The sequence below is a fragment of the Oncorhynchus nerka genome, linkage group LG12 (assembly GCF_034236695.1).
Source record: "Oncorhynchus nerka isolate Pitt River linkage group LG12, Oner_Uvic_2.0, whole genome shotgun sequence".
Classification (NCBI taxonomy): domain Eukaryota; kingdom Metazoa; phylum Chordata; class Actinopteri; order Salmoniformes; family Salmonidae; genus Oncorhynchus; species Oncorhynchus nerka.
In genome coordinates this window covers 64,838,482-64,853,794 of record NC_088407.1, presented here as the reverse complement: position 1 = coordinate 64,853,794, position 15,313 = coordinate 64,838,482, and the positions used below count along the sequence as shown (strand labels likewise).

Genomic DNA, 15,313 nt, shown 5'->3' with positions numbered 1-15,313 from the left:
CTTGTCCCACCTGTAACCTTGTTACAGCATTTTTGATAGACAATCTTGATTTTCACATCAACATGAAGAGAGTTTATTCAACCCCACTGCATCTTCTGATTTTACGAGACACCGCTGCTATTCACCGCTGCAATGATCTGACCAGTGACTTCCAGTAGGCCTATTGTGAAGCTTCAGTCCAACCACGAGGGTACTCAGCAGCTAATATGATAACATTGATAGCATTATTTGTTTTTGAATATTTGTTTTATTCTCAGAAATGGATACTCAAGTAGCATCAGCGCAGGGGTAACTTGACAAGGGAAAACATGATCACAGTATGATTGTATATCAAAGATGATAATAATAACAATCACATTGATCCGGATAATACATTTTGAAAACTACACTCCCTTACCTACTGCAGACTTCAAGGCAAATTTTGAGTTAAATCTCCAGATCAATAGAGTGGATCACTTAACAGGCAGCTGTGGAAGCTGGTTCCTTTGGGAATTCTTGCCAGGAAGAACTTCCAATAATCTCCTCCTGGGCTTTAGTATCTCTAAAAAACTCTGATACCCTGGTCAGACAGGGAGGGAGGGACAATCATCTGAAATATTTTGATAATGTTATATCCCGATAATATTCACAATAGATGTGAACAAAACATGGAAATATTATCTAATACCTGGTTACCTAATGAGGGATATTCTGAGGCTTTATTTGTATTTTATTTTACTTAACATTTATTTAAATAGGCAAGTCAGTTAAAACAATTTTTTTATTTAGAATGACGGCCTACCAAAAGGCAAAAGGCCTCCTGCGGGGACGGGGGCTGGGATAACATTTTTAAAATAAATAAATATAAATATAGGACAAAACACACATCACGACAAGAGAGACAACACAACACTACATAAAGAGAGACCTAAGACAACAACATAGCAAGGCAGCAACACATGATGACACAGCATGGTAGCAACATAACAACAACATGTCAGCAACACAACATGGTAGTAGCTCAAAACATGGTACAAACATTATTGGACACAGACAACAGCACAAAAGACAAGATGGTAGAGACTACAATACATAACGCAAAGTAGCCACAGCTGTCAGTAAGAGTATCCATGATTGAGTCTTTGAATGAAGTAATAGAGATAAAACTGTTCAGTTTGAGTGTTTGTTGCAGCTCGTTCCAGTCGCTAGCTGCAACAAACTGAAAAGAGGAGCGACCCAGGGATGTGTGTGCTTTGGGGACCTTTAACAGAATGTGACTGGCAGAATGGGTGTTGTATTTGGAGGATGAGGGCTGCAGTAGATATTGCAGATAGGGGGGAGTAAGGCCTAAGAGGGTTTTATAAATAAGCACCAACCAGTGGGTTGCAACCTTTTGAGAACTGTGGTGGTTTACCTTGAACTAAATATGCTCTTATTATTTGTCTCTTTTTATTCTTTATTTTGAGTAGGGTCCGGACGAAGGCTGAAGGGACCAGAGCCTGACACGGTGGATGATTCAGTGAGTGGATATACTGATATGGCAAACCTATTGTTTGCATTGGTGGACATCATGTGAATACTAAAGACTATGGGAAAGACACCCAACTCATTTGAATGAATCTCCATATAGTAACAAAAGGAACTTACTTTGAACATGTTTTTGTTGTAGACATGTGAAGAGTCATCTGAGTTTATAGAGGGGGAGAGACCTCGCCCTCAAGGATCCTCCCCTGTAGATGAATACCCTGAGACTGACAAATACAAGGACAGTGATAAACAGGTACAATGCTGTATATTTCATCCAACCATCATGTTGACTTGCAGTGTGAATTTTGTCAGACCGTCTGATTTCTTTAACATTCATTTTAGGGTGGAGGTGGGAGTGGCAAAAAAGGAAAGAGAGGTTTTGGGTCCCTGTTTGAAAAGCGCTCCCCTGCCAAGATGAGTCAACTGGAGGTCAGACAAGACTGCATTATCTTTAACTCATGAAGAAGCATGGCTTCAGGGTTTCATTGGTGGTACATAACATGTTGGTAGTTCAACATTTCTCATGTTTTTCTTTCATTATTTTTTTCCGTGTAAACTCAGAGCCCAGAGTCAGGAGTGATTGTGAAAATGGCAAAAGAGACATGTGCCGAGGGCCTCGTTGTAAGTGGAGGGAAGGAGGGAATCTTCATCAAAGAAGTGAGGCCAGAGTCACCAGCCTCAAAGCTTCTTAGTGTACATGAGGGTAAGCAGACAACCAGCTCATACCATGTTCTTTCAGAAGCTGAACCAAAAAAGTAGCCTATAGCCTATAAAAAGGTAACCTGAAAGCAAAGGACATATCAGTGAAATGTGGAGTGAAATAGGTTAAATGTGAAGTAACGGAGCCAAGATTGCTTTTGCTATCCAGGGTAAGAGACTCCCACATTTTTGGCTTTGAATGATCGTATATGCTAGAGTTCTACAGTTCAAATGTTGATTTATTGGTATTTCTATGTCTTCCTTTTGTTCATTCAGGTGATCAGATACTCAGTGCCACTGTGTATTTTGACGATGTTACATATGAAGATGCTCTACAGATATTGGAACATGCCCAGCCTTACAAGATGGAGTTACTTCTGAAACGCAAACCAATAAAGACATCCACACTTGAGAGTGAACAAGCCCTTGAAATCATCCAAGTAACTATCACTATGTTCTTTTTCTGGATATGTAGAGTAGTGTTATGTCTTTGGCTCTTTTTCTCATTCAGCATTCAATCAGCTATTCACTTTTTGTTATCCTACAGGTGAAAGAAGGTTCCTCTCCGGAAATGAGGGGACATTCAAAGACAAAAAGGCATGGTGACCGAATCTCTTGGCCCAAGTTCCCCTCCTTCAGCAAAAGTCAAAAGTCCCATTTTAAGAGGTCTCACAGTACTTCAGAGGCCGATGATAAGAAGAAGCTGGAGCTTAGCCCTACAACAAGTGACACAGAGTCGCCAATAAAATCTCAGGAGGCTGTCAAGGGCAAGACAAAGAAGCATAAGATAAAGTTATCAAGCATGAAGATGAAGGGCCGCAAGAGCATGTCTGTTGAACAGCCGGACCAGGACATAGACATACTAACTGTAGAACGTGTAGAGGGTATGGAAAACCAACAGAGTCAAGATGACATACACTCACCAGATGGTCTAGAGAGCGCATCAGTAGATATATCTGAAGTATATGTGTTAGAATCAGAATCTGAAAAAATTGAACACACCAAGATAAGAAATGAATGCATTATTCCAGACCTGGCAGCCTCTGAAACTAAAAAACACAAGGTAGAACTCATTAGTCTGGACAAAACTTTGAAAACCACAGACATAACAGTTGCTCTTGCTGATCAAGAAAGTCCCTCAACCAAGAAATCTCCAGAGGGAAAGACAAAGAAGAAAGAGAATAAAGAGAGGTCAGAACTAAAGTTTACATTCAAGGGAAATGAGAAAAAAGACAAACACAAGCAAAACACACCAGTAAAAGTATCACTAAAAAACCTGAAGACACCAAGAACAGATATGATAACATCTGATCTGTCTGCACATGACAATACATTGCTGAGCCCAACTGTAGTATCACATACTGAGCTGGAGGAGTGTCAACTCCCAATTGATATCAACACTCAAGTAATCATCAATGAGAGTTCAGGGAAAACCCTACCCTCCACTGATAAGGAAATGAGCATGCCAAAAGTAGACATCTGCCTTGACATGTCAGATAGAGGATTTATCAGGAAATCCCCTCAGATTGGACAAGATCAACACTTGAAAGAAACATATGTTAAAACTGATGTGAATGCACAGGAAATTAGCATACATGCTAAGGTCATCAGTATTACAATGGAACCAGACTCGCAGATGGAAATACAAGCTTCAAAGTTACCTACAGAGAGAAGCATTGATGATGTTTTAGCACAAATTGGTACAAGATCTGCTCCCAAATTCAAACTGCAGAGGGTGGACCCTGCTGACTTTGTTACTGACAAACCCATAAAAATGACAGATGTGAAGATTGTAGAAAAGGACGTGAAAGGCCTTACAGTTGAGGATAAGGGGTTAAAGATACTTCCAAGCCGTGAGGATATTGAGATCCCAGGCATAGAAGATGCATCATTAACTAGCACCAAGGCCCCAGTGATAAAACAGCCTAAAACAGCATTCACTCTTCCTGTTGAAGAAATCCAGGCGCAGACTGTACAGATGGTTATAGACGTTGATAGAGTTAAAGAGGCTGTCTCCAAATTGCCAGGGTTCAAGCTGCCGAAGGGTGACATTGCAGGCCTGCCTGCTCATCAACAAATCACAATGACAGACGTGAATGCAGAAAGAGTAGATGTGACAGTAGATGCCACCCTGTCTAAAATCACAGACCTAAAGGCACAGTTGGACACGTATGTCAAAAAGACTGACATAAATGCTTCACCAGAAAAGTTGAGCAGGAGCTCAGTTACCACATTCAAATTGCCAAAGACCCAACTTTTTGATCTAGGTGCTCATGAGCCTATTACTATGACAGAAATAGACAATACAAAAACAAAACAGGAAGCTGGAAAGACCAATGAGGATGAAATCCAAATTGAACTCCATAAACGAGAGAACATAGAGAAAGCTGGAATGGAAACTACACAACAAAAAGGAACTCCCAACAAAGTGGAAAAGGAAAAAGAGACTGGTGAAATTCTGGAGCCTAAGTTGGCAGTACCAGTACCTGAGGGGCCAACCATCACATCTGAGGAGAGAAATCGTATACCTGCCACTTACACTAAAGGATTAGATAAGAAGTCAAAGAAAACAAATATTTCAATGCCTAGGTTTGGAATAACACAAACGGATATTAGATTCTCAGACATTGGGATTGGACTACCAAAAAGAGACACCTCGGTGGAAAAGAAGGATGAGGTCAAAGATGAAAGCAATGCATTGCACCTTGAAATGAAAATGTCAGAGGCTGAAATTAAACTCAGCAAAGTACCAGATTTTGAATATTCCACTATCAAAACTCATGTGACAGACCTTCAAACACCTACAATACGAACTTTAAGCTCAGAAACAATGCCAGAGGTACCTTCATCTGACATTGAAGAAGCAGTTATGGGCATTGATGTCCAATCTGTTGATGTCGGGAGAGGAGACATCCAAATACCGGATGTTGAAGCCGAAGTACCCTCCGTTGAAGTTGAAATACCAGAAACAGTTTATAAAGATGTTGATGTGAAAATGAAAAAACGACAGATGTCATTCCCCAAATTTGGAGTTAAAGCCCCAGGGATTGATGTTAGTGTGCTAAAACCAGACATCTCTCTTCCCGAGGGAAACATGGAGGTCAAATTGCCTGAGGTGGAAATTGAAGTTCCAAAGGATATCAAACTTCATGGAACTGAAAGTCCAGAACCCAAGCTGTCAATATCAGGAAAAGTACATGAAGTTGACTTTGAAAAACAGAGTGACTTTAAAAAATCTAGTGTTAAGATCCCATCTATAGATGTGGATGTGAAGACTAAAGGACTTGAACTGGAGGGGCAAGGAAGCAAGTTTAAACTGCCAAATCAGGGAATTTCATTAACAAAAGTAAAAGGTCCTGAGATAGATTTAGGTGTATCGAAGAAAGACATAGATGTCACTTTACCAGAGACCAACATGGAGATCCAACCACCTGATGTTGAACTCAAAGTGTCTTCTGGTAAAGTTGAAATGCCTGAGCGAGCTGCTACAGAGATTGATTTGAAAGTGAAAAAGCCACGGATTTCATTTCCAGGGCTTGGATTTTCAAAACCTGAAGTATGTGAGGTTGATGTCAGTCTTCCAAAGGTGAATATTTCTCTTCCAGAGGGAAAAGTGGAGGTCAAAGAGCCTGAGGTGGAAATGACAGCTCCAGAGATTCAAGTTGAAGTGAAACATGATATTGAGCTTGAGGGACAAGGAAGTAAGTTCAAACTACCCAAATTTGGAATATCAATGCCAAATGTAAAAGGTCCTGAGATTGATTTAAGTTTATCAAAGAAAGTCATAGACGTCACTTTACCAGAGGACAAAGTGGAGGTCCAACCACCTGATGTTGAAATCGAAGTGCCTTCTGGTCAAGTTCAAATGCCAGAGGGAGCTGCGACAGAGATTGATGTGAAAATGAAGAAGCCCCGAATGTCATTTGGATGGTTTTCAAAACCAGAAGTGAAAGCACCGGAGGTTGATGTCAGTCTTCCAAAGGTGGGCATTTTGCATCCAGAAGGAAAGGTGAAGTTCAAAGAGCCAGAGGTGGAATTTAAAGCTCCAGAGAGTCAAGTTGAAGTGGAACATGATATTGAGCTTCATGGACAAGGAAGTATGTTCAAACTACCTAAATTTGGAATCTCATTGCCGAAGGTTAAAAGTTCTGAAATTGACTTAAGTGTGTCAAAAACAGATGTAGATGTCGACTTACCAGAGAGAAGAGCAGCTCTTCAACTACCCGACGTTGAAGTTGGAGTGCCCTCTGTTAAAGTTGAAAAACCAGAAGCAGTTTCTAGAGATATTGATGTGAAAATGAAAATGCCCAGAATGTCTTTCCCAAAATTTGGATTTTCAAAACCAGAAGTGAAAGCACCCGAGGTTGATGTCAGTTTTCCAGAGGTGGATATTTCTCTTCCAGAGGAAAGGGTGGAGGTAACAGAGCCTGAGATGGAAATTGAAGCTCCAGAAAATCAAGTTGAAATTAAACATGGAATTGAGCTTAAGGGACAAGGAAGTAAGTTCAAACTACCAAAATTTGGAATCTCATTGCCGAAGGTGAAAGGTCCTGAATTTGACTTAAGTATCTCAAAGACAGATGTAGATGTCAACTTACCAGAGAGAAGAGCAGTCCAACTACCTGATGTTGAAGTTGGAGTGCCCTCTGTTAAAGTTGAAAAACCAGAAGCAGTTTCTAAAGATATTGATGTAAAAATGAAAATGCCCAGAATGTCTTTCCCCAAATTTGGATTTTCAAAACCAGAAGTTAAAGCACCCAAGATTGATGTCAGTCTTCCAGAGGTGGATATTTCTCTTCCAGAAGAAAATGTGGAGGTCAAAGAGCCTGAGATGGAAATTGAAGCTCCAGAGATTCAAATTGAGGTGAAAGATACCGTAGGCTCCCCCTCAAGATTCAAAATGCCAACTTTAAAATTCCCTCAATTTGGAGCAGCTGCTCCAAACATCACAGTAGAGGTACCTGATGTGGACAAGGACGTCAAGGTTCATGGATCTGAAATTCCAGAACTCAAACTGACAATGTCAGCAATTAACATTGAAAAGCCAAGTGTTGACCTTAAAGGCCCATCTATAGATGTGGATGTGAAGAGCAAAAGACTTGACATTGTCACTTTACTAGAGGCAAGCGTGGAGGTCCAACCACCTAGCACTGAACACAACGTGCCTTCTGGTAAAGGTGAAATTCCTGAGGGGGTTGCTACAGAAATTGATGTAAAAATGAGAAAGCCACGGATGTCATTTGGATGGTTTTCAAAACCAGAAGTGAAAGCACCGGAGGTTGATGTCAGTCTTCCAAAGGGGGACATTTCTCTTCCAGAGGTAAAGGTGGAGGTCAAAGAGTCAGAGGTGGAAATTAAAGCTCCAGAATTTCAAGTTGAAATGAAACATGGAATTGAGCTTGAGGGACAAGGAAGTAAGTTCAAACTACCAAAATTTGGAATCTCATTGCCGAAGGTTAAAGGTCCTGAATTTGACTTAAGTATCTCAAAGACAGATGTAGATGTCAACTTACCAGAGAGAAGAGCAGACCAACTATCTGATGTTGAAGTAGGAGTGCCCTCTGTTGAAGTTGAAATACCAGAAGCAGTCTCTAAAGACATTGATGTGAAATTGAAAAAGCCCCGAATGTCTTTCCCCAAATTTGGATTTTCAAAACCAGAAGTTAAAACACCCGAGGTTGATGTCAGTCTTCCAGAGGTGGATATTTCTCTTCCAGAGGAAAGGGTGGAGGTCAAAGAGCCTGAGGTGGAAATTGAAGCTCCAGAGATTCAAATTGAGGTGAAAGATACCGTAGGCTCCCCCTCAAGATTCAAAATGCCAACTTTAAAATTCCCTCAATTTGGAGCAGCTGCTCCAAACATCACAGTAGAGGTACCTGATGTGGACAAGGACGTCAAGGTTCATGGATCTGAAATTCCAGAACTCAAACTGACAATGTCAGCAATTAACATTGAAAAGCCAAGTGTTGACCTTAAAGGCCCATCTATAGATGTGGATGTGAAGAGCAAAAGACTTGACATTGTCACTTTACCAGAGGCCAGCGTGGAGGTCCAACCACCTAGCACTGAACTCAAAGTGCCTTCTGGTAAAGGTGAAATTCCTGAGGGAGTTACTACAGAAATTGATGTAAAAATGAGAAAGCCACGGATGTCATTTGGATGGTTTTCAAAATCAGAAGTGAAAGCACCAGAGGTTGATGTCAGTCTTCCAAAGGGGGATATTTCTCTTCCAGAGGTAAAGGTGGAGGTCAAAGAGTCAGAGGTGGAAATTAAATCTCCAGAAATTCAAGTTGAATTGAAACATGGAATTGAGCTTCAGGGACAAGGAAGTAAGTTCAAACTACCAAAATTTGGAATCTCATTGCCGAAGGTGAAAGGTCCTGAATTTGACTTAAGTATCTCAAAGACAGATGTAGATGTCAACTTACCAGAGAGAAGAGCAGACCATCTACCTGATGTTGAAGTAGGAGTGCCCTCTGTTGAAGTTGAAATACCAGAAGTAGTCTCTAAAGACATTGATGTGAAATTGAAAAAGCCCCGAATGTCATTCCCCAAATTTGGATTTTCAAAACCAGAAGTTAAAGCACCCGAGGATGATGTCAGTCTTCCAGAGGTGGATATTTCTCTTCCAGAAGAAAATGTGGAGGCCAAAGAGCCTGAGATGGAAATTGAAGCTACAGAAATTCAAATTGAGGTGAAAGATACCGTAGGCTCCTCCTCAAGATTCAAAATGCCAACTTTAAAATTCCCTCAATTTGGAGCAGCTGCTCCAAACATCACAGTAGAGGTACCTGATGTGGACAAGGACGTCAAGGTTCATGGATCTGAAATTCCAGAACTCAAACTGACAATGTCAGCAATTAACATTGAAAAGCCAAGTGTTGACCTTAAAGGCCCATCTATAGATTTGGATGTGAAGAGCAAAAGACTTGACATTGTCACTTTACCAGAGGCCAGCGTGGAGGTCCAACCACCTAGCACTGAACTCAAAGTGCCTTCTGGTAAAGGTGAAATTCCTGAGGGAGTTACTACAGAAATTGATGTAAAAATGAGAAAGCCACGAATGTCATTTGGATGGTTTTCAAAACCAGAAGTGAAAGCACCGGAGGTTGATGTCAGTCTTCCAAAGGGGGATATTTCTCTTCCAGAGGTAAAGGTGGAGGTCAAAGAGTCAGAGGTGGAAATTAAATCTCCAGAAATTCAAGTTGAAATGAAACATGGAATTGAGCTTCAGGGACAAGGAAGTAAGTTCAAACTACCAAAATTTGGAATCTCATTGCCGAAGGTTAAAGGTCCTGAATTTGACTTAAGTATCTCAAAGACAGATGTAGATGTCAACTTACCAGAGAGAAGAGCAGACCAACTATCTGATGTTGAAGTAGGAGTGCCCTCTGTTAAAGTTGAAATACCAGAAGCAGTTTCTAAAGATTTTGATGTGAAATTGAAAAAGCCCCGAATGTCATTCCCCAAATTTGGATTTTCAAAACCAGAAGTTAAAGCACCCGAGGTTGATGTCAGTCTTCCAGAGGTGGATATTTCTCTTCCAGAAGAAAAGGTGGAGGTCAAAGTACCTGAGATGGAAATTGAAGCTCCAGAGATTAAAATTGAGGTGAAAGATACCGTAGGCTCCCCCTCAAGATTCAAAATGCCAACTTTAAAATTCCCTCAATTTGGAGCAGCTGCTCCAAACATCACAGTAGAGGTACCTGATGTGGACAAGGACATCAAGGTTCATGGATCTGAAATTCCAGAACTCAAACTGACAATGTCAGCAATTAACATTGAAAAGCCAAGTGTTGACCTTAAAGGCCCATCTATAGATGTGGATGTGAAGAGTAAAACACTTGAAATTGTCACTTTACCAGAGGCCAGCGTGGAGGTCCAACCACCTGGAATTGAACTCAAAGTGTCTTCTGGTGAAGTTGAAATGCCTGAGGGAGCTGCTACAGAAATTGATGTGAAAATGAAAAAGCCACGGATGTCATTTGGATGGTTTTCAAAACCAGAAGTGAAATCACCTGAGGTTGATGTCAGTCTTCCAGAGGTGGATATTTCTCTTCCAGAGGGAAAAGTGGAGGTCAAAGAGCCTGAGGTGGAAATGACAGCTCCAGAGATTCAAGTTGAAGTGAAACATGATATTGAGCTTGAGGGACAAGGAAGTAAGTTCAAACTACCCAAATTTGGAATATCATTGCCAAAGGTAAAAGGTCCTGAGATGGATTTCAGTGTATCAAAGAAAGTCATAGATGTCACTTTACCAGAGGACCAAGTGGAGGTCCAACCACCTGATGTTGATATCGAAGTGCCTTCTGGTGAAATTGAAATGCCCGATGGAGCTGCTACAGGAATTGATGTGAAAATGAAAATACCACAGATGTCATTTGGATTGTTTTCCAAACCAGAAGTGAAACCACCTGAGATTGATGTCATTCGTCCAAAGGTGGACATTTCGCTTTCAGAGGGAAATGTGGAGGTCAAAGAGCCTGAGGTGGAAATGAAAGCTCCGGAGAGTCAAGTTGAAATGAAACATGAAGATTTATCAGTTGATGGAAAACTAGAAACATCAGAGATGGGATTCAAAATGGCAACATTCAAATTCCCTAAAGTTGGCGCAACGTCAAAGGTTGTAGTCGATGTCTCTGATACAGAGAAGGATATTAAAGTGCCTGGGGTAGAAATTATAGATCAACTACTTGGAGCTTCATTACAAATTGATTTACCCGAACACGGGGACACAGTTGACATTAAAGGATCTAGAGAAGTACAGCTACATGATGCTGGATCTGAAAGGCCCTCAGTTAAAGGTGGAATGGCAATAGCCGAAGTGTATGTTCATGAAGTTGAAGTTTCAAAACTGACAATTGATGATAAAGGCCATGGTTCCCCCAGCAAAGGTCAAGGCTCGCCTAGTAAATTCAAACTTCCAACCTTTAAAATGCCCAGATTGAGCATTTCAAAATCCAAACCTGAGAATGAACATGATGATATAAATCCAAATGTTATTTTGGAGAATTATGAGATTCAAGTAAAACCACAAGGACCAGAGAAATCACCAAAGTTGACTTTGACAACATTTGGGGAGGTATTAAGAAGCATTGATGTTGAATTTGATGTTTCCAAATTAGAGGAAGTGGAAAAGAAGCTCACAGGCTCAAGGGAAGATATAACAGCCTCAGGGAAAACCGAACTAAATGCCCAAACCAGTGTTGAAACCCAGTCTGTGCATAAAGAGGAAGAAGCCAAAGAAAATCTAAATTTGGGTGGGTTAAGTTTCCCACATTTGGACTATCTTCTCCTTCAGAATCTGCCAAGATTTTAGAAAAAGACACTTCTGAGAAAGGAGGAAGTGAGAAAAGCCCTGACTCTGTGGAACAGGACGCCAGCTTGACCTTTTCAGTACACTCATCGGATGCTTTTGCAGATATTAGTTCAACAGTCACAAGCGAACAATTTGGTCCACCATTGGCCTTTCCAACCAAAGTCACAGTGAAATATTCTGACCCTATTGCCACTGAGGTACAGGGTGATGTCATCACCTCCACAGCAAGGACAGAATTGATTGCCTTTGAACCCTACTTGGCAGATAAAGTCACCATTCCAATGTCCTCCGGAGTTTCCTCCTCATCAGTGGACACCCTAAAATTGGAGTCTGGTACACATGTCAGCACATCCAATATACAAGCAATACCAGACACACAGAAAGCCACGCTCTTAACAGATTTTGGATTGCAGACAGGGACCGCCGGAGTTTCTTCTGCATCTTGGTCAGTGGACGACACCAACAAAACACAGAGTGATGGGCAAACAGTTATTGAGAGGCATGTAGTTAGGGAAATGTCAGGCACTGACAAGGAAACGGTTTTCATAACCCAAAAAATTACACATGTGTTTGTGGCTGAGCCCATCTCAGATGAAACAGCCTCATCTATCAAACAGATAAAAGACACTATGCAGTCTGAGAAAATTAAATTTTTTGATGGGGCTGAATTGGAGTGACTGGGAGGAATACAGTATGATAAATCCCTCCATTGAGGAGTAATATCAGTCAGATTATTATTGTGCTCTTATTAATTGTGCTTTCATTTATGACCAAGTTTTAATATATACAGTTCAATGTTTTGAGTGTTTATCTAGTACACTATATAAATACACAAATTGGCATACAAGCCCCATGATACAGGTAGCGTTGTAAAAGCCAACTTTGTCAATGTAATTACTTCCGCTGAGACCAGGTCAATTCCACAGTAACAGAGTGACAGCAGCTAGGTTTCCATCCAATTGGGAATATTCAAAAATCTGCATAAAGAAAATCTGCAATCAAGTTTTAAAAATGTAATTTTCAAAATACATAAATCATCCCCGTATGATGCAATTTGCAGCATACAGGGATGATTTCTATATTTTGAAAGTTACATATTTTGAAAACTTGATTGCAGACAAGCAAAACATTTTGGGACTATGTCAACAATGAACTAACGAAACAAATACCAAAAGATCGTTTCCGGGTGGAATTTTTCTTTAAGTTTATGCATTAACTCAGAATTATTAAAGTTAGAAATTAACTCCAAATGTTTAAGGTAAAGGTTAAGGATTTGGGACAGGCATAAAACAAAAATATCAAAAACAACTTTCTTTCGCTGGATTCGAACATGAAACCTTTGGCAAATACACATCATCTCCCAACTTCCTCAGACATGAATGGTCATCCAATACTGACATCTATCGGGTGACTTGTCTCTTCCAAAGTCATAGTGGGTGGACCACACAATAGCATTCAGCCTGGTCTCATAGACTAGACATAACATAGTAAACGCAATTACGACATACAAATCAGTTTGGTATGGTTACATAAGACAGAAGGTTACATAAAGCAAAAATAAATGTAAGGTGGCTGGTCGGGGTGGGTGTATAACAGGAAAGTCTAGCAACCGAAAGGTTGTCTGTTTGAATCGTATCATGGACAACGTTTGCATTTGAGCTAATTATCAACTTTGTAACTACTTACTGCTTGTGAGCAACTTTGCTACTACTTAGCATGATAACTAACCCTTCCCTAACCTTAACCTTAACCCTTTAACCTAACTCCTAACCATAACCCTTGATCCCTAACCCCTAGTCTAGCTAACATTAACCACCTAGCCACCTAGCTAACATTAGCCACAACAAATTGGAATTCTTAACATATCATACCTTTTGCAAATTCGTAACATATTGTATGATATGTATCGGATATACATTTACGATGTTAGGTCTACCCCTGAGTTGCAGCATCATGTGACTCCAATTGACTTCAATATGATGGTTTTTATATACTGTAAATATTTGCACATAAAAGCATTTCCACCACCATTTCTCGCATAATTAATTTTACTGACACAAAATGATCCCACCTTGTCTAGCTTATTTAGTTTTTTAGTTCTCCCCCAAAAAATACATTTACTGACAAATTTGCTGTTTCCATCAGGTCTGTTGTGATTTTTTTTAATCTGACATAGGCTAATTTCTTCGCATAAAATCAGAACATTTTACAAAAATACATTTACTTGAAGAACAGTGCAAATGCAAAGTTTTATAACAGAATGAGAGTTTGTGCCTCATTCTGTTACCAGCATTTTTGGTGGTTGTTTCCTTGTTTGCAGAAATTGTAATAGTTTGCCTAATTTCAGTTTATGTGACAAAACAAGCATGTAGAGTGTAGAGAATCATTGTACCATCTAAACCACTGTGAAATATATTTCCATAACTAAAAATAGAGCATTTTTAGCTGTTTGAAGCTGGTGTACAAAACTGGAAATATAAGACGCAAAAACAAAACATAAGAACTGGAAGCATAGAAATAGCGCACATAGAACAGATCTACCACTTCTTGCTTTCAAAGAAAAGGACAGATCTATAACTCATAGTTCTATGTGATTTGGTCCCGTTGCCCAAAAAGTTACGTAATGCAGCTTTAAAAGTAGTCATTGTGCATAGAGTTGTACGGTTTGTTTAACTTTGCAATCATTGATTTTGGTTTGACATACATTTTAAAGTAAAATATCTGAGTCTCAGTGTCACTCTGTTACCATGGAATTGTACACCACTGAGACCATTGCTGTTTTTAGACATCTCTGCAAATTGTTATGCTGTACATATAATGAAGAGGAACTTGTTAATCCACTGCCATATGCATTTATGAATGATCTCTGATGTCTGCTCTTTATTCGACAGGCATATATAGATATAAGGTATAAATGATCATGAGTCTGAAAAAATGAATACGTAATGCTATACATACAAACCATGCAACATTAATAGAACAAAAACAGAACACATATAAGGAACCATTCAAATCTGTACACTTAATACCATGAAATACATGATGCTAAAATTGAATGCTTGTAAGCACAGTAAAAAGCAGAAAATATATATTGATGCAACTATATTTTGATTATAATGATGCCTAGTTTTGATTTGCCATAATGTAAAACTAATAGATTTTGTTTTCTGAATTTGTGCAAAGTAGAAACATTTTAACACCTATGTAAATAGTTGATTTATTCATTTATATTGCCTTATTTTGATTGTTGCTATTGCCTTATTCTGCACTGATGTAGTCAATTTATTTGCAAAACTATAAATAATAAATATTCTAAAATATTAAGAAGTGCATGTCCTTACTGCTACATGTATCTACATTTAATATCACTCAGATTTCTGTTTTCTTCTTTACAGACATGCCATATCCAGCAATGTAGAATCGAGCTAGTTTCTATAGCAGGCTACGGGCCATTGTTGTGGATTATGTAGGCTGGCTAGCTACAGACCATGAGTTATTCAACATAATTTAATTGGTAGGCCCACTCTTGGTGGTATGTGTGCACATTTGACAGTGTGGTTTTAACTACCATAAGACCCTTTCTCAGGCAGGCTTAGTTAGATGTCTAGGAGAGGAGAGATTTGCAATTATTAGTGAATAAACATAACTAAATGCCTCCCATTTAATGTGGATGGTAGGAACATTTGCAAAGCTGTATGTTTGCTTGAGGAAGTGCGTTGAAGTGTTTCAATCATGTTGCATGCAGCAACGGAATGAACTGATGCAGTAGTACCTGAATGCTGTCACTAG

The 15,313-nt window shown here is 39.7% G+C and overlaps 1 protein-coding gene across 1 annotated transcript; it reads left to right on the top strand.

Annotated features, from left to right (window-relative positions):
• Nucleotides 1-2,075: 2,075 nt before the first annotated feature.
• Nucleotides 2,076-14,851, top strand: LOC115138809 (neuroblast differentiation-associated protein AHNAK-like). Its single transcript, XM_065025009.1, is given in 4 exon segments — nt 2,076-2,209; nt 2,482-2,645; nt 2,753-11,447; nt 11,450-14,851. Coding segments are annotated over 4 exon segments (9,726 nt in total). The 5' UTR covers nt 2,076-2,094; the 3' UTR covers nt 12,202-14,851.
• The last annotated feature ends 462 nt before the right edge of the window (nt 14,852-15,313 follow it).